The sequence below is a fragment of the Arachis duranensis genome, chromosome 5 (assembly GCF_000817695.3).
Source record: "Arachis duranensis cultivar V14167 chromosome 5, aradu.V14167.gnm2.J7QH, whole genome shotgun sequence".
NCBI classification, from domain to species: domain Eukaryota; kingdom Viridiplantae; phylum Streptophyta; class Magnoliopsida; order Fabales; family Fabaceae; genus Arachis; species Arachis duranensis.
In genome coordinates, this window is record NC_029776.3 from 101489894 (window position 1) to 101510733 (window position 20840).

The 20840-nt window shown below is 30.9% G+C and overlaps 1 protein-coding gene across 1 annotated transcript; it reads left to right on the forward strand.

The window, feature by feature from the left end:
- Positions 1–1379: 1379 nt before the first annotated feature.
- Positions 1380–8626, forward strand: LOC107491302 (protein SRG1-like). Its single transcript, XM_016112138.3, has 5 exons — positions 1380–1457; positions 1537–1790; positions 2934–3181; positions 7398–7722; positions 8276–8626. Exons 2-5 carry the CDS (start codon positions 1560–1562, stop codon positions 8546–8548), a joined length of 1077 nt encoding a protein of 358 aa, XP_015967624.1. The 5' UTR covers positions 1380–1457; positions 1537–1559; the 3' UTR covers positions 8549–8626.
- Positions 8627–20840: the final 12214 nt, after the last annotated feature.

Below are 20840 nucleotides of genomic sequence, written 5' to 3' on the forward strand. Positions count from 1 at the left end.
AATAATTTCTATTTATTATATTAATAATAAATATATTTTTTATATTTTTATTACTAATATATAATTATAATAATAATTATTAAAAGTATTATAATCAAATAGACTAAAGTGTATATTATTTAACTCTTGTATATAGAAAAGTGTATATTTTAAAAATAAAATAAAGGAGAGTGTGATTTAAACATCTTGTAGGTAAAAATTTTTTTCATAAATTAATAAATAAAATAACTTCATTTATTATTTAATTCTAAAATATATTTTTAAAAAAATTATATATTAACTAATCATGCTAAATAATAAAACAGTTAGTTATAACCTAATTCTAGAGATATTTAAATCATTTTTTATTTTCTAAAGATATTTATATAATTCTAATTCTACAAAATCATATCACAAAGCACATTCAATTTTACATATTTATCTTCTAATCCTAATTCTAATACTATTACCGTAAACGTGTTACTGTGTTCCCTTATTTTTCTATTTTTTTTTTCTATTCATTTGGGTCATTACAATTCCAGCGCTTCCTTTGTTCCTCTATAGAATTTTGTGATTCATTTCTACCAAAAAAAATATCACTCTTATAACTTCTTTATTTTTGGCCTGTATTATCCAATGGATCAGGACCTCCATTTGCATCACGATTTTTTTATTCAAAAAAGACTATATACGATCCTACCAAACGAGACCTGTTGCGCTATACATACTGACGTTACCTGCTCCACTGCTCCTCCACGCGTGTCCACTATTGTAACACAAAAGTTGCGTTTGTTTATAGAGACAGGACACTGAGATAAAAATACTGAAATATAAAATTATATTTGACAAAAAAAATATAGACAAAAATAATATATCTAAAAATTCTAAATTAGTGTATTTTTATATCTATCCTAACAAAAAAGATATAAAGATACTAAAAAAGAACACAACTTATTTTTTATTTTTTTATTATTTTTGTTAATTTTTTATAATTATATTTTTTATTATTCTATTTTTCATCTCAAATTTTTTAAATAAAAAAAATAAAAATATATTAAATTTTCATAATTTATTTTAATTTATTATTAAATAAAATATAAAAACACAAAATCTTGTGTCTCTTTTCATTAATATCTTATTCGGTTATATTCTTAAAAACAAACAAGTTAAAATGACAATATATAATGCTGACAAATGAAATAAGCACGAGCGAATTTCCTTATCCATATATAAATCTAACTCATCCATCGTTGGTGACAAGTTATGACAGTACGACACAACATTTCAAAAAAAATATCTAGTGACAATTTATAATTTTATATGGATGCCGGTCCCACATATATCTTTACCAGATTTATTTAGGCAGAACGTTGGTCCAATAATCAGCAGCAAATTTTATTGCCTTCATCCGTTTGGCCGTTTCTCAGTTGCATCTTCTTCACTTCAAAAGTATACGCTCTTAGTTGCTACTAGAAAAGGTAAAATTATTTCATTTATGATATCAATCGATCTTTTCTTCTGTTGAATTGAATCTTTTCTGATCAAGCTAGCTAATAGGTGCATAAATTAAAGAAAAAATAATGTCCAAGATTGGAAGCTCTCTATTGGTGCCTTCTGTTCAGGAGCTAGCAAAGCAATCCATCACCCAAGTTCCTGATCGATATCTTGTTCCAAAACAAGGCACTCTTATAATACCTAAGACATCTTCTTTTCTACAAGTCCCTGTCATCGACTTAAACAAGCTGCTATCTGAAGATGCATTTGAGCTTCACAAGTTGGACCACGCATGCAAAGAATGGGGATTTTTCCAGGTTCCAAATTTAATTTCACTAGGTTAAAGACCTTTTGCTAACTGATTTTTTAAGAATTTGGGTGTAATTATTAGTAGAGAAAAGAACAAATCGATTCTGACTTTTCACTTCGTGGACATTTAAATTTTTTAGAATTTAAAAATATATTTAAACTTTTAACTTTTTTAAAATTTGAATATATTGATTTTTAAGTTTAATTTGTCTAATTTTAAAATTTTTTTACGTGTACATCTATATCAACCAGATCAGTATAACGAGAGTCATATTTAAATTTTCTATTTAGTTTGACATACCCAAATAAACATGGAGAATTAATATATCTATATTTTAAAAAAGTTAAAAATTTAAATATATTTTTAAATTTTTAAAAATTTAAATATCTGTAGATTAAAAGATCATAAATTTATTTGTCCTTTCCTCTTATTAGTATATAAGTAGAAATTTTAACTATAAAATTAAAATATAAAATACATTAGAAACATTTAGAATATAAAAATAAACGAACACTATCTCAGCATGACTATAATGGCCTAAAAGAAGAGATGTGATCAGTTTCAATCATGCAAGTGCTCTTGAGTTTAATTATTATTACAGGTACTACAGTAACAAATCACGTCATTTAAAACTGTGGTATGACCTAATTTTATAAAAAAAAGTTGTAAATAATAAATTAGATAGATATTTGATTATTGCAAGGAAGCCTTTCAATGAATCATCAATTTTTTTGGGTAAATGTTACCAACTTAAAGGCAGTTTACTAAGAAAATAATTATACTGTTGATGACATATAACAATATTTTATTTATGAAAAATAATCATATAATAACTAGTTAATATTACAAATAGCTAGATCGATATGTTTTGCCATATATACTTTGACTTTACAATATTTATTTTCTTCATATAATGTAGCTTAAATTTAAAATTTTAAGATAAATATTATGCGTATATATTAACTTTTCTTAATCAGGGGTCTTGGATTAAAGATTTGGAAATGAAACAAAATTAAAAGAGTATTAAATTTAGTACTTTACATAAAATACATACCTAATTCCCTAAAAATAAAAATATGATAAGTTGTGATTATGGTTGGTGAGACACGTTATTGCTTTATAAATTTTATAATGCCATAATTAACTGCAGTTGATTAATCATGGAGTCGACCCTTCGTTGATTGAAAGTGTGAAGTTAGGCTTTCAAGACTTCTTCAATCTTCCAATAGAAGAGAAAAAGAAATTATGGCAAAAACCTGGCGACATAGAAGGGTTTGGTCAATTGTTTGTGGTGTCTGAGAAACAAAAATTAGAATGGGCAGATCTTTTCATCATTAACACACTTCCATCGTATGCAAGGGATCTCAACTTGTTTCTCAATATTCCTCAACCATTCAGGTCTTACTTTTCTTTGCAAGTGTTTGCTACCGCACATTTTATATATATATATATTTTAATTTTTAACACTAAAATACGGGTGAAGGACTTAAAACTGAATTGATAAATGTAGGTTTTATATGTCTTGAAAAAGAGAATTTGAATCAAGACATTTTTACTATATCAATAGCCAATATTACCAAAATAAAGACAAATAAACTCAAACTTATTTAACCCCAGGACTAACAAAGCTACAATTTCCAAACTTCACAAATCAAAATGCCAAGAACAAATATTATATTTATCACTATGAAGAAGATGAAAGAATAGTAGTGTTTGTGATTAAACGTATGAATGATATTAAGCTTGTTATTGTACCAGTACATTGAGAGAGAATTATGGTATTTATACACTAATAGCCTGAGAGAATAGAGAGAGAAAGGTAACAGAATTTGGAGGAAAAATAACTAACTCTCCCTCTGTTTCCCATATCTCTACCCTTTATCACTTTGTACACTTTTCATAAACCCCTCTTCATTCTTAGGGGAAGATTAGGACTGACCCTAAGTTTGTCTTGAAGGATGTTGAACATATTGAATGATTAAGGTTTAGTTAAGGCATATCGATTTGGTCTCTTGCCGGGATATGCACCACAGAGTTGTCGACTGTTTACCATTTATAGACTAAGAGATTGAAACTCGCTCAAAGTGCCAAATTGAACTGAAGCTAATAAAGCTCGATACTCTGCCTTTGTACTGCTATGACTCACTTTGGTTTGCTTGTGACATTTCCACAAAATCAAGTTACTCCCCATATAAACATAGTAGCTAGTAATGAAGCGATGATCATTTGGATCACTTGCCCAATCTACATCAGCAAAACCAGATAATCTAAAGTTAGTGCGTTTAGAAAACGTAATTCCATGACTTACTATGCCAACCAAGTACCTTAGGATATGCTTTACAATCTTCCAATGATTTAAAGTAAAATCCTGTATGAATTGAGAAACTCTGTTCACAGATATGACAAGTCTGGTTGTGTCATAACAAACTTTTGTTGAGATAGATGAATGCTTCCATTGTCGAGATAAGTTTCCTCTAGACATAAGAAAAAGTTGAATCTTCCTACACAAGCCCTCAGCATATTTTCTAGGGTTTGTATCATCCTCTCCGATTGACCATCGATTTAAGAATGGTACGCAGTGATTAAGCTCAATTGAGTTTCGAATACTCTCTGAAAAGTTTCTCAAAATCTCGAAATGAAACGAGGATCTCTGTCAGAAACTATGGTGTTAGGGACAACATGCAACCTTACAATCAACTTAATGTACAAGCGTAGCAGCTCCTCCAAAGTATAATTCATCCGGACGGGCAAGAAGTGAGTTGACTTCGTTAACCGATTCACAATCACCCAAACTGTATCAAATCCTGCCCAAATCCTCAGCAATCCAAACACAAAGTCCATTACGACGCTTTTCCATTTTCATTGCGGAATTTCCAAAGGTTGCTGATACGGAATTGACAAATAATTCACTATTATGTAGAACTACCGGCAAGTGTACCGGATCGTATCAAGTAGTAAAATTCACGGTGAGTGAGTGTCGATCCCACGAGGATTAAGGAATTAAGCAAATAATGATTGATTGAGAAATCTGGTTAGACAATTCATAGTTTGATGATGGACAAGTAATGAAATAAGCATGAAATGTAAAATGCCTTGAAGGAAAAGTAATCAAAAGCTGTAAATGACTTTGAATGTAAAAAGCAGAAAGTAAATGATTGAAAAGATAGATTGCTGGAAATTAAAAGACTAGAAAGTAAAGATGACAAAATATAAAAGCTGGAAATCTAAATTGGAGGAATAGTAAATTGCAAGATTATAAACACAACAATGTAAAAGAGCATTAAGTAAATGAAAGCAAAGAAGGGGAATTAAGAGGATGAGAGGGGGATCATTGGGGGTTTAGAGATATTGAATTCTCTGAATCAAAATGGTTTCATCTCTACTTCAATCATTCAATTATTGATCTCTTGGCAAATCATAAATAATCAAACCCCCAATCTCTTGGTGATTTGATTTCTCTTAACTTGATGAATTGCCAATCTCTTGATCTAATTGATCATGAGAAGAGCTGAAAGTTGGTCTCTAATTTAGAGCCATAAAATTCCATGAATCAAATCATAGATTGATTATATGCCACATATCAATCTCAAATCCAAATTCACATCAATTGCGAGGAAGAACTTCAACCATTAATTCTATGATTCCTTTCTCAATTCCTCATAGAATTCAGTTAGATTCAATTTCTTTCTCAAGATAATTGAATCATTGCGATAAATAACGAATATTCTCCCTAAAAAAGTAATAAAAGAATAATTGAAAATAAAAATAAAATTACTATTGATCCATCAAATTATAATAAAGCTCTTGACCCGAATGACTGGAAATTAGCTACTCATGACTTTCAAAGAAGAATCAAAAGTGAAAAATACAAAAAGAAGAGTGCAAAATGGGGTTATATACTACTCTCAACTCCCAAAATTCCACTCCAGATCCGATTCAAATCACTACAATTACAATTCTATCCAACTTATGGTCCTCTTGCTTGTAGTCGAGTCTTCTTTCTTCAAAGATTGTGAGCCCAAAATGGTAAATTGCCTTGAGATTGAATGGCGTGTCATGCAAGTGCCACTTTGGTGGCACACCAAATATTGAAGGTTTTGTGAAGATGGTTCAGCGTGCCACACCCTTGGCATGCCCATTATGTAATTGTTCCAAGTTGTGAGGGTGTGTGGTGTTATGCTCCCTGGGAAGTTGGCCCAGCGTGCCACTTCCGAGACACGCCAGCTCCCATGCCCACTTGGAGAAGAATGAAGCTTTGAGGGCGTGTCTCTCTTCCCACGCCAGAGACACGCCCTTGCCACACCAACTTTTGCTCTTTGAAGCATCTTTTGAAAAGTTGGCCTAGCGTGCCACTTTCCAGGCACACCCATGACACGCCAAGGGTTGAAGCTTGAGGGCGTGTGGTTTTGGCGTGCCAACCACATGCCAAAGACACGCCAATGAAGCGCCAATGCCACACCAACTTCTGAGCTTGGGGGCGTGTGATTTTGGCACGCCAACCACACGCTAAGGACATGCCAATGAAGCGCCAATGCCACGCCACTTTTTGCTATCAATCTACTGTGACTTAAGTATTATAGGCCACATAGTGAGGATATTATAGTAAAAGGTGGAGCGATGTTCCTAAGATTAGAATGGAGCTATTATAAAAGTCTTACTCTCCTTCGTCATAAGAGTAAAGCTAGGGAACCAAAAGCATATCAGCCAAAACCCAGCCAAATATCTTTGGATGAATTCAAAATTTTTACGAGTTAATATATATGGATGTTTCTTCTACTAAGTATTAGAATGTTTCTTTTTCATATTAAATGGATGTTCTTTTATATATTTTTCGAATTTGTGATTGTTAGAAGTGGATAGATTAATGTGAGAAAAAAGAGAAAGGTTTTTATAGGTTTTAATTAGGTTTACTTAATCAATTTAAAATTTTTTAAATTTTGAATTTAAAAAATTTAAAATTAATTAATTATTGATATAAATTAATATAGTTTTGTTTAGTTTTTGGCTGAAGCTTTTGATTCCTTATACTTTTCCTCATCATAATAACTAATTTTTTAATTCTTCCAAAATTTATAACTATTTACATTTTCAAAAAAAATAAGAATTTTGAGATCAAATATGCCAAGTACTCTTATTTGAATGGGGCAATGAAGGTGTTCCATGCGGTTGCTTCACTATATTAGAAAATATGAGGCATACACTTACTTTTGGGACTATAACTCTATTATGTAACCCTAATTTCTATTTCAACTCATCATTAAATTAATTCATAATAACCAGGCCATATGATATCTAGACATATATAATAAGTCCATACTTAACGAGATGGCTTAAACTACATAAATTTTCATATTATTAATTTCATATCAGTCATCAAACTATATGGTATTCCATAATATGTAATTATAAATAACCAGATAAATTTTCAGCATGTGCTTTGTATCTATTGTTGTATTTATGCCTTTCTACTTTCATGGTGTATGAAAAATTGCCCATTAATATTTTTTTTTGTAGAACTCATCAAATGAAGTAAAGTATTCATCATTATAAAATAATCACATTATGTGATAATAAATGCAACTAAGAAACTCTAACATCTCTTGTATCAATGCAGAGACAATCTTGATAGTTATTCCTTGCAACTCAGAAAACTTTTCATGGCAATCATTGGGCATATGGAAATGGCTCTCAAAACTAAACCAAATGAACTGTTAAAACTATTTGAAGATGTAAGTCAATCAATGAGATTGAATTATTATCCTCCATGTCCTCAACCAGAAAATGTAATTGGACTGAAGCCTCATTCTGATGCTGGTTCCCTTACCATCCTTCTCCAAGCAAATGAAGTAGATGGCCTTCAAATAAGAAAAGATGGAATGTGGATGCCTATTACACTGGTCTCTAATGCATTCATCATTAATGTTGGAGACATATTGGAGGTAATTTGAGAAAATTATTTTTTTTTCTCATGCTATGCTACATGAAGAACAACAAATAACATATTATAAGAAAATAATCACAACATAAAAGTTAATGTGCACTAAAGATTTGGAGAAAATTAACAACAATAAGTCATAAAAATAGATAGAGTAACTTTATCAATTTAGAGAGTGGATCACAAGCTTAAAAGTGTCTCTTTTTGGTTTAAACTGAAACAAATAATTTGAATTCATAGAATATATATAGCTATAGTCATTGTCACCTAGCCATCAACAATTGTAGTCTATGTATGACATGTTTTTATTTTTATATCAATCAACTCGAATCAATTCGATCCAACATGAATAGCTAAGGACACTAGTGAATGTTTATATATTAGTGAAATCCTTAAAATCTTTCAACATACTCGACACTGATCATTTTAAAGTTAACAAAAATATTATATTTACACTTTTTGGAATTTCAAAAAGTGTCTTATTAGTACACTATGTAAACCTTCAAAATATTTTTTTTAGAAATTTTTTTTCTTCTTTAATTATGATTTTATTGCAGATACTGACCAATGAAATTTATCGGAGCATCAAACACCGTGTAACAATTAACTCAAAGAAAGAAAGAATTTCCATTGCTGCATTTCACAAACCTCAAATGAACAAAGTTATAAGCCCAATAGAAAGTTTGGTTACCTCCGAAAGACCTGCATTGTTTAGGGGAATCAGCGTAGCAGATTACTACAAAAAATACTTCTCACGCCAGCTCCAAGAAAAATCAGTACTCAATGATGTCAGGATCAAAAGTAATAATTGTGTTCACAAGATTTTATAGGATAGAATAAGAACAAAATAATTAATAATCATCATGTTCATCAATAACCAGCAGTAAGTATAGGCTCATTTGTTCAAGATTTTGGGTGGAATGCATAATATATATATATGGCAAATGTATTAAGTAATAAGTAGAAAATTTGTCATGAATTTGAAATAACTTGAACTAGCTACTTGGCTTATTTGTGCTAGAGAAATGTTGTGTAATATATATGTACTTTTTATTTAAGAAAAAAAAATCATGGATATAGAAAAAAGTACTTACTTTTATTTTCATATAATCTATCGAAGTATTTCAAAGAATGTATCAAGTGGTTAGCTACTTCACTTGTTATATTAGGTGACAAAGTGAGAATTAAGCTTTAAACTTTGTCACTTTAGAATTTTAAGATTCAAAAAGGATTCTAAAATACCTCAACTGAAGTAACTTGTTTTCTTCAACAATTATATATTTATTTACTTTTATATGTGAATTTTATTCAAAAACAACTAGCATTCAATTTAGGCCTCACGATACTGAGTCGATGTGTTTAAAGTAGTACAAACAGAAATGTCTGATTTAAGCATGTTTATTCTTTATTGAAAATAATAATTGACTATGTTATGTTACCTTTATAGCTAACTTTATATATTAGCTAAGAGATTAAGTTATATTTTTAAGAATAATTGAATAATTTAGCTATTCAATTTAAGTTTAATAGCAAACAAGGGAACTTTAATTTAAAATTTTTTATTTAATCGATCTCTTTATAATTTAAAAATTTTATTATTTCTCTTATGCTCAATTTATAAAACATTAGAAGAAGTGTTATTTAAGTCATTTATTACAAATTAAAATCATATATAAGACTTGAGATTGACACATTTATTGTCAATGCATCTCAGAACACAATTCTAAGTTACTAATCCATCTCAAACACTACAAAGACTTATTTTCCATATCCTTGCAAGTTACAAGACCTTAGATAAGCATTCAAAAGTAATGAATATCTCTTGGTTCCAAAATGTGAATATGTATCAATTTAAACTATTTGAAAACAAACTTTTCTCATTTTACTACAATAAGTATAAGGCGTTACTTCATTTATGTTAAAAGCATTGTACTAAAGAAAATGGATGTGTACATCTTGCATTATTTTAAGGAATCAAGCACATAGTGAAAGAAGAAAATGTTTCTAACATTATTAAGACACTTTCTCACATTATATATACAAGTTAAGGGACCCTAAAAAAATGAATGTATTACTTACTATTTTCTACAAGTGTTCATTATAAGTTATTTAATTTTTATTTTTTATTTTCTTTCATTTTTCTATATAGGCTACTTACCTTAGAGTAATCTAAGTTATTCTTTTTATATCTCATACTAGACTAATAAACACATATTTGAGTAGTTCCTACATTCTGTATTTTATTGGAACAAGGATCTCATATCTTGTATATGTATCTTATACGTGTAACATCCTTACTTAGCTTTTAACACCTCATGATTGTACTAAAAGTTCAGGCGTTATTTATCTCTAATCCGTTAATTTCAAATTATAATTATTTAATATTGAGCTTTCGCGAATATAAATGGAATCCTTAGTTAATAAAACGAAATGTCTTCACTTTAATTTACTTAATCACATAATTATATCCACATAAAAATAAATACAAACTTATTCAAAACTTCTCAACTACAAGTCCCGTCCTTCTAAGGTGAGAACATCGTCTTCGCAGGTTCTCAACAGAGAAGAAAATACCAACAAAGCAAGGAAATACTTGCAAATAGAATTCATTTCATTATAAAAATAATTTATCCTTAAAATAACATTTTGGAAAGCTTTGTGAAAAAAACTTACTTTAAAAAAATCATAAAAAACTCATTTAGTTTACAAATCAGTAAGATGAGTGATTTAAAGAAATAAATAGGACCAAAGGCGTGCCTCAAAGCTTCTTACCTAACTTACATGGCTCACTTCTATCCAACCGATACATAAAATAGAATAATAAGGCAACACCTAATCCATCGTGCCTCAACCTTCATTACCACATACCAGAAACCACCCTCATCATGCCTCCATCAAAGAGGGTCTGTCAGATAAACATACACATACAAGGCAAACAAAAAATTCACAGGTAAGATTCAGGTACAGCAATTAAAATTAAACAAGTAGCAGATAAACATGGCTAAGCAATTGAGCAAACCAAAACAAAAGCACACTCAATCAAAACATACAAATACATATGATGCATGTCTGTCCTTTGGTTGATGAGTCTCATCTGTCGGTTATATAGCCAACCTGACATGTCGTGGTAAGCCACTGCGTCTAGACAGAGGGTCAACAGAATATCGACTCTCAACCTGGAGCAAGTGGTGGTAAGTCACTGCGTCTAGACAGGGAAACCCGTGTCTCAGATAATACAAATAAATAAGCCATATGAATATTTCAATCATAATTCATCAATATCCACATCATTCTCAATCATGTCTCTTTCATCACAAATCATGTCATCAATAACATAACCATCATCATCAACTTCTTTCGTCAGTCTCTCTCTTCGCAAACACTCTCAGCTGGCCTATCTTCGACGACGGCAAGGCTCTAGGGGCAACGGAGGTGAGCGGCGATGACCTACAACAGTGACTGTGAATAAGGTTGCAGCTTCACACGGCAACAACATGCACGGCACTGATGGCGAGACAGTGGCGCCGTCCTCCCTCCTCAACGTCGCGGTTCCCTTTGCGTCTCCCTCTCTCATTCAATGGTGACACGACAGCGCGACGGCAGTGATGCCCATCGACGCCGTCCTCTCTCTTCCCCTGTCTTTCTTCCTCTTCTAGTTCTCCGTTTCTCCATCTCCTTTTTTTGTTCTTTCTTTGGTTTTCATATGCTGTTGAGTTTGGGGGAAGGGGGTAGGGTGAGTGGCGGTGAGTGTGGTAAAGGGTTAGGGTAAAATTTGGGTTTTTTTTTAGTTAGGATTAGGGTTTGATTTAGGAATTTTGGGTTAAATTGGAGTTTGGTAATTTTAATAAAAGTAAGGTATATTGTGTTAATTTGAAATTTAATTTAATCCCTTAAAATTATTTTAAAAAATATTATTTAATTATGAATTTACTAATTAATTTTTAATCAAGTATTCTAATTTAAAATTAGAGATAATATAATTAGTTTTCTTTGTTTATAAAAAATAAAGTGTTAAATTCTAAAATTTCAATTATTTAAACTCAATCATATAAAATTCTTATTCTTTTACAACTGATAAGTTTTATAATTTAGATATAAAAAATTATTCAATAATGATAAGATTAAGTTAAATTTCTTGTTTAATTATCAAAATTTGATTTAATTACTTTTAATAAAATAATTTCTGAAAATAAAGTCTTTAATGAATAAATAAATTGAAATGAACTCTTAATAAGATTTTTTCGAAAATTCTGAATCTTACATTCTATTCACCTTATAAAAATTTTCGTCCTCGAAAATTAAAGTAATATACAAGATATTACATAGCTTTAATACTTTACTTTTGAATAGTTTAGAAAAGTAAGAAGTTTTGGCATATATATAAATTTTCAAATACTGGATAAGCTATAAGAATTAGATATAAGAGAAAAGTGTGGTGTAAAGCAAAAGTTATAAGATAGGCTCAAAACAAAGAGATTACATGGTGTCAACATCAAGGGCTTTAACATAGCTCACTATCACAGTTTTCAAATGTACTTTCTCAAAGGATTCATCCAAAAGTTCTCAACCTTATCAATCATTTCGCAAACCCACAACCAGTCACAATCCTAATATCAACAAAACTCTTTCACGTAAAACAAAGCTCCACAATATTCTGTGGCATCGCACACTTACCAGCTTCACCTTCCGCACCCACTAACCGTGTCCGAAGAACTAATGTATCATTTGCTATATCTAAAGATCACACATAACACTAAAATAAATCTCTAGTTTACTCAGAATGACACAAGATTTTAGAAAGGAAGGACTCATAAGGACGTAAAAAATGAATGAAATTGCAGGTAAACAAAGATGCACAAGTAATGAAGTTTGCCAAAAAGGAACAATTGGAAACTTCGAGGATAACCCTTGAATTCAAAGAAATCCGATAGAGTCAATAAGAAGAAAAATAGCGCATTAGTTTGAAATAGATTCAAGTTGAGTCGAAAGTATGAGATTTTATAGAAGAGAAATGATAAAAGCTAATAGTAACGCATCGTAGCGGGTCAAATTCAAATTCACAAGGGTTTATAGCTCGTGGAAGAATATGAGATCAGCAACTGTGTTGCAAGAGTCTTAACATAGTCGGAAGCGCAAGCAGATCAAGATATACGTAAGGTACAGATTGTGAAGCAAAGAAATTTAAATTACATCTTAAGAAAAAAAAGAATAACAACACATCAAATTACACGACACGATTAGAACGCATAAGCCAATATTGCCTAATTAAAAGGAGCACTTAATATTTTCAAAGATTCAAGAATCGGTGTCGTAAAATAATTTCAATGTCATGTCAAAGAATACAGGATTCATGAAGAGAAGTATAATGACAAGGATAGACGTTCTGAAAGATTCAAACAATAATTTACAAATAAGAGACGGACGTATTGAGAGTTTAAAGAATTTCAATGGAGATAATGAGAGGAACACTATGCATTTGTTAGAATTGAATTCAAGCTGAATCAAAGTACAAGATTCACAAGAAGAGAATGACCAAAGTTAAAGGCGTCGTTTACAAAATTTCAAGAGAATGTTTAGGAACGCAATCGAATGAAATATCCACAAAGAATAGATAAACTTAAGAGGAAGATCATCTTACTTTGTAAAAAGAGAAGATATGAAATAACTTTTAAAGGAACTAACAAAAGTATAGATGTTTAGTTACTTCGAAACATATTCAGGTTGAAATAAGTTACATGATGTTTGTAAAATGAAGGTTATTTAGAATAGAAACAAAATCTTCCTTCAAGAATATCAGAGTATGCTTAAGTATATAACCAAACAAAGATATGCATAAAATTGTAATAAGGTCGGAAGAAAAATCAAATTGTTTTACGTCAAAACTATTTCTAAGGTAAAGATAGAATATATGAAGTTTAAAAGATGAAATTTAATTGGACTAAGGACCAAAAGTAATTTCTCAAAAAATCTCAAAAAGTACTTACGTATTTAGTCAATTAGAAGTATATAGTGAAACTTGCGGTAAAGTTGAAAGGAATTCAAATTTTGTTCAAGAAGGAGAAATTGAGGTAAGGTCTCAAATTACATAAGCTTTCAAAAATTCATATGAATAAGGGCATGCTGAATTCAAAACATCTTCATCAAATTTAAAGAATGGCTACGGATACAATCAAGCAAGAGCAGATGGACTTAAAACTTCTTCAAAGTTAATCCAAAAGTTCTTTAAAAAGGTTTAAAACCAAAATTCCAAGTGTATTCTTGAAATCGCAACCTTCTAAGGATATTCAAGAAGATTGAGAGATGCAAGGAAGGAAATCCATTCACATTTCGAGAAAGAAATTTAAATAAAGGAGTTTGAACAGAATTCACAAGGCATGATAAATCGAACAAGTTCTCAACTAATCCAAAGAAATACAAAACTCATAAAGAAGGACAATCCAATCAATAGCAATTTCTTAAAGATTTCAAAGACCTTTTTGATGCATCAAACAATTTTAAAATTACATCAAAGAGTACATGAATCAAGAAGAGTTCAAACAGACAAAGGCAGGTGTCCCAAGGAATTTAAGTAAACATAAACAGTTAAGATCAAACGAGAATGCACTTGAACAAGGGATAGGGTTGAAAAATAATCAAACTACTTTCTAAAATAGAAATATCAAACAAGGACTTCAAGGTACACCATGAAAGAATAAGTCACATGTCATCAACTGAATTTCAAGACATATAATAGAATAACCTCGAGAATTAACTCCTAATGTCCCCAAAGTGCTGGATATGCGTTACCTATTCTTTGTATTTCACCTATGATAACTCGTTAACTTTTCCGTAACATAAACCATCAACATTAAGTTGGCCAGACTTAACATCAGCAGATATGCAATGGTAAGCTAACATCGTTAATCAATAAGCAGTCATGTGAATAAAGCTCTAATTCTTGTTATCCGGACAAGACCTACAACATGACAGACACTTAGAGTATGCAATGAAGCATAGTCAGTCCATTCTAAAGGCTCTAATAAGGATGAACTGCTCTAATACCATAATGTAACACCTTTACTTTTAACACCTTATGATCGTACTAAAAGTACTCCCAATCTAAATCAGAAGTTACATCTCCCCTTTTTCCTCCACTCATCTCTCATGTATACATGTTGCCTTTCAATGCAAGCAACTTTACAATGCTTGAAAACTACCACTAACATTTGAAGGGTAGAGTTCTACCTAGTCTCAACATTCATATAAGGCAAGCCCTTATACTAAATTTTTTCTATTTCAACACACTTTTGAAACCTAGTGGCTTTAGATGAAAAGATCTGACATATGTTACTGTACTACAAATTCTCAAGACTGATTCATTAATCTCTTTCAACCCTTCTTTTATAATTAAGTTTAGAATATGTGCACAACACCTCATGTGAATAAATTTACCATTTAAAAGAATGCTATTCCAAGACCCTAATCGCTGCTTTAGATATTTAATTACAACATTATTAGACGATGCATTATCAACTGTCACACTAAATACCTAATTCAAATTCCAGTTACTTAAATAAGATTCAAATATCTCTCTTATGTCCTCTCCTGAATGACTTGTCACTTGGCAAAAATTAAGTATTTTTTATGTAATTTCCATTCTAAATTTACAAAGTGTGCTGTCAAACTCATATAAGTAAAATTTTGAATTGAAGTCCAAGTGTTGGTTGTTAGACATACTCTACCATAATTTGTCGAGAGAAAATCTTGCAACTTCATCTATTGTTTAGCATAAAAAGCTCCAACGTCATGTGCTAATGTAGTCCGTAAAAGAACTTTGAATCTTGCTTGTAGGGCATGCACAAATTTTTAGAATTTCAGGCTCTCAACAAAGCAAAATGGTAGTTCTTCCCCAATAAACATTTTCACAAGTTTCCTTCAAGCCTTCTTTTGGTCAAATTTTAGAGTAGTAGGTGAATTTAAAATACCATGCTCATCTATAGTCGGTGTAGTTGTTTTTTCTTTTTGTTCAAATTATTGTTAGGATTTTGTTTACATCTTCTCAAATGACTACCTATTGAGCTTATTTCATTTCCATATTGTATTAAACTACCACAATATTTTCATTTAGTCTTTTTCTCAGTAATTTTAATATTATTATTATTAGTCATCTTGCTCTACATATAATATAGAGACAATATTAATATTAGAATACTAATCACTCACCAGTATAAATTTTCTTTTACAACTGTTATTCAAGTGAAAAACAATAAAATGTTTTCCCCTTAGAGGTTAAATTTAATTTCCTAGTCCATTAGTTTAACTCCGATTAAAAGATAAACCATGTGGATTTATTTTGTAAATGTCATTTATCATTTGTCTGCATTATGCAATAATTAACCACTAATTAAAACAGGGTATGATATTATAGAAATATGCCATTCATTTTGTTTGCATTATTTATTTCATTGGTTAGTTTCATATGTCGAATATCTTTTTTTGTCAGAACTTCTTATCAAAATCATTTGGCTAATATTTCCACTTCTTAATGATATCATTAGGTGTTTATCACATTGTTATGATTATTAGTAGGTTCTAAAATCCTCTAAGATTAAGCAATATTACATAAGAGATTTTAAGCAATATTACTATAAATGCTTTACTAGAATTTAAACTTGTACTTCTATTCATGTTCAAGATTATTGTTTACCATCTCAACCAACCAGTACTTTAGAGAACAGAACAAAAGCTATATTCAGAAAATGAAAGAGTCAAATTAGATTAAACTCAATAATGTTTAGGTGCGTACAACATTCTTATCTTAAATTCTCAATTTAAATTCCGTCCCTAATAGTGATAAGAAAACTCACACAAAAAAATAATACAGTATTCCAATATAAAGACATAATAAACCAATGAAATTGATTCAGAACAAATGCAAATTTCACTAAAATAATTCAGTGAAAAAAAAAATTGCAAACTCACATCTAAAACTAGAACTAAAACAAAAAAACAAAAAAATGCAAATAAAGAAACACCTAGCAATATACCTAAACTTCGGAAGGGATGGAGTTGGAGGCAGAAGACGATGACAAGGTGACAACAGAGCTTATAGAATGGCAGACAGTAGAACTCATAGCTTCAACCTCTGGGAGAAGAAGGGGACGTACCGTTGCAGCTTCAAGCTCTAGGAGAGGAAAGAGACACACCATCAGAGATGAAGAAGAGGATGCACCATCGCAACTTCAAGCTCTGGGAGAGAAAGGGGATGCACCTTTAGAGATGAGGAAGGGGACACACCGTCGCAGCTTCAATCTTCCTGCTTCTGGGCCGGCTGCGGCGGTGACAACAAACATCGGTGGCGGAGATAACACATTGAAGAAGGAAGAGGGCGAGACCAAGAAGGAAGAGGGAAAGACCAAGTGTTCAGCTTCCTATGTATGAACCAGAGTCTCAAATTAGCTATGATACACGGACATGGAACATGACACGATACGAGATACGTTGACACACGAATTTTAAAATCTGATAAGACATGAGGACACGTATATAAAATATAAAGTTTTTTAGATAATGATATTTTGATATTTTCTTGATATTAAAGCATAAACTAATTTTTAGTGTCTTATTTTAATTATATAAAGTATTTAAAATATTTTTGTTTTAATAAATAATAATATATACTATTTCTAAATTTATTTCAAGAATACATGTTAATAATAAGGCTGGACACGCTGACACGTGATGGTATTTAGGTGTGTCCAAATATGTCCAGAGAAGAATTGTTATTTTTTATTAAGACACGATTGGACACAGCAGACACACGTGTCGGACGAGTTTCAAAGAGTGTCGTATCCAAAATGTGTCTGACACACGGACACAGGAACTTAGCAAAGTGTCTATGCTTCATAGGAAATTAGGATTTTTTATTTTGGATCTTGATTTGGATCTGGATCCGGATCTGAGATTGTTTAAATGGTTTGGAATAAAAAAAACAAACTATAAAATAGATACAATTTGGTTTAGATTTTTTATTTAAAATTGATTTTTTTTCAAATGGTTTCGTTTGGATTAAATTTAAATCCAAAATTTGGATTTTTTTTACACAACCCTAATGCTTGGAGGAGGTGACGGTGCTTTATTGGTCCATGGAGAAGGAAGTCGTCTTGATGAAGGGGGGAAATGGGTTAGCCATGGCAACGGGAATTCAACGTGGCCGAAAAAGAGATGTGCACTGACGTCGCCTGCGATAGAATGTGATAATAAAGGGGTTATGGAGACAGAAAACCAAGTTGGGATACACTTAGTGGTGATAGTGAAAGCAGCAAAGGGTGGACTTGATGGAAGTAGTGCTGATGAGGATGCAGACAGCATTGATGATAATACGGATGATGGGGTTGAGGTTGCAGACGGTTATAGCATGGAATCCGTTACAAGGGTTTGTGTTGATGAAGAAGAAACAGATCAAGGTGGAAGAACATTAACGAAGGAAAATGGTGTGGTCTCTACACGTGATTAAGATGACAATGGAAATTTAGAGGAGCAGATGGTACTAAAGAAGGGAACGAGGGTACCAAAGATAGTCAGGTTTTTTAATTAGAGGAGTAGATGCTTAAAAATAGAAAAATATGGGATTTAGCAGTGGCATCAAGTGCAATGTTGTACAATGAAGAAGATGACATCATGGCAATTCTCTAACTGCAAAATAAAAAAAAATCTCCAAAAAGGAGATTGGCAAAATAAAAACAGAAAGCAAGACATTGCAGACCAAAAAATCACAAAAAAAGTGTGTGATATTTACCAGTTACCTACCAGAGTTAGTCTATGGAAGGATATTTGCCAGCTATAGATTAACGAAAAACATGTGAGGAACAAGATGATTACTGGTCAGTGTATGGAGATAGCTGATAGAAGAATGACTCAATTTGGGGAGGATGTCTGGCTACAATGTGGGTCTTTAAAAGCTTGATTCTCGATACTCTTCTCAGTTTCAAAACAAAGAGGACCTGTCATATGGAATTGTGAATTTTGGGATGGGTTAGAGTGGATTTGAAACTTCCAACAGAGGCGAGAGTTATACCAATGAAATTTGGACCTAGTGAATCAGTTACATGATATTTTAAGGCCAGTTAAACTAACATATGGCAGAAAGAATAGAGTTGTGTGAAAGTTTGACATAGAAGATATTTTTTCTACTAACTCTTTTGTGTAGGTGTTGTAGACAGAAACACTTCCGGCGAGATTGTAACAAGTTACAGTTTTACTAGAACTGTTTGAAAAAGCTTAGTTCCACCAAAGGTGGAGTTGTTTATTTGGTTTGTTTTGATAAACAGAGTGAATACCAAGAAAAGATTGAGTAGACTAGGAGTTATTAACCAGGATGATAATATCTGTGTATTATGTGAAATAGATGTTGAATATATTCACCACTTATTTTTTTTGCTGTAAATTTACTTGACAGGTGTGGTCTGCATAGTTATCTGATTTTGGCAGGCTATGGTCCATTCTAGGCACGTTAAAGGAATATTTTGACAGTTGGACAGGAGTTTACAATAGGAAGAAAAAACATAAGAAATGGTTGATGTGTTTCTTTACGATTATTTAAAATGTCTCAAGAAAGGAATAGAATGATTTTTCAAAATGAAGAACTAAGTTTAGAGGAAATAATTATAAAATTATTTTAAATTTATAAAAAATGAAGTGGTGTGGATCCCTTTTATTGTTGACAATGTTAGCGATGACAATAAAATAAATTTTGTCTTTGTTGTTGTTTTTATCTTCTTATTTTATTAATCTTTTTTCTATTTTTATTGTGTTAAATTTTGTTTTTTTTAACTTACTGATAAGTTTTACGAAACTTACTCTAAAACTTGTTAATACTATATAAGAACAAGGGACCAAACACAAATCTTTTTGTTTATAAAACTTAAAATCAAGATATAACATGTTGATAAAGACAAAAATCATATATTAAGAAAAAAGAAACAAGTTTAAAAGAATAAAGTAGCAATAATTGTCGAACTTTGGTGTTTTTGGGGCTCAACAATAATTGTTGAACTTAAGTATCGTGCTTACGCATAATGAAATGGACGTGGACCTATAACTGTGCGGGGTTTGCGTCTGATGCCTCTCATGAAATAGTCGTACCAAAACGATGATTACTTGTTAAACAAAGGATTTGCTTTTTCATTTATGTCCCTCGTTCCTTTCTTAATTCAACTCGTTCATATTATGATCAGAACCTTCTTTGAAGGTGCATGGCGACTCAGACGCCACACTTCATGTTCTTTTCCTCGAAATGTTACCAACCGCGTAATAGCCATCTAGAGCAGGTTCCCTCTTGGTTCCATTGTTCCCAATACTTCCTTTCTTCTCTGCTAAGAAAGCCCAAATGACCATAATAGCAAAATGAACCATTTCGAAATTTTGAATGTATTCCATTATGCTTAACTCAATATAATAAAATGATATAATATAGAGACTTATTTGCGCACAAAAAAAAAAGGAGTTGGGATTTTATTGGCTATAGAGTGTTGAGTAGGGAGCTCAAAATTGCTACAACCCGAAAGAAAATCTCTATAAATGAGTGAAAAATAGAGTTTAAACAAAAAAAAAATCGGACAGAGAAAAAATTGATTGATTTGTAAAATTTTGGACATTAATTTAATTAAATAAAAATTTAAAGAACTAATTTGACTTGAACATTTACTCAATTTTAAATATAAATTTATTTGTATTTTTAGGACATTACGAGAACTACTAAATATACGAATTGGCTATCAATAGGTTTTGTGGTATTAATGTGGTACGTGGTATCACTTATAAAACACGCTTAGTTGTTGAAAACTTGAAATATGAGTCACACTAAAGGATAAAGCATTGTTGAAAACTTGAAAAATGTTTTGTTTTTATTTTTAATATTTTAGTTTTAAATTTTGTGAAGATAATAATGAAAAATAATAAAATTTCGTTTTCTCTTTTATTTTTGTTTCTAAATTTTTTTCCGAAAAATTCTAAAGTTTAAAATTACAACTATATATGGGTACACAAAAAATTGACCACCAAATTAATAATTTATATAAAATATATATTAAAATTTAAAATATACATAAAATAAATAATACATATATATAAATATATGATGAC

Coding starts and splice junctions, on each gene's coding strand:
- LOC107491302 (XM_016112138.3), top strand. CDS start 1,560: ATGTCCAAGATTGGAAGCTCTCTATTGGTGCCTTCTGTTCAGGAGCTA. Junction 3,182..7,397: donor AATATTCCTCAACCATTCAG/GTCTTACTTTTC, acceptor GTATCAATGCAG/AGACAATCTTGATAGTTATT. Junction 7,723..8,275: donor ATGTTGGAGACATATTGGAG/GTAATTTGAGAA, acceptor ATTTTATTGCAG/ATACTGACCAATGAAATTTA.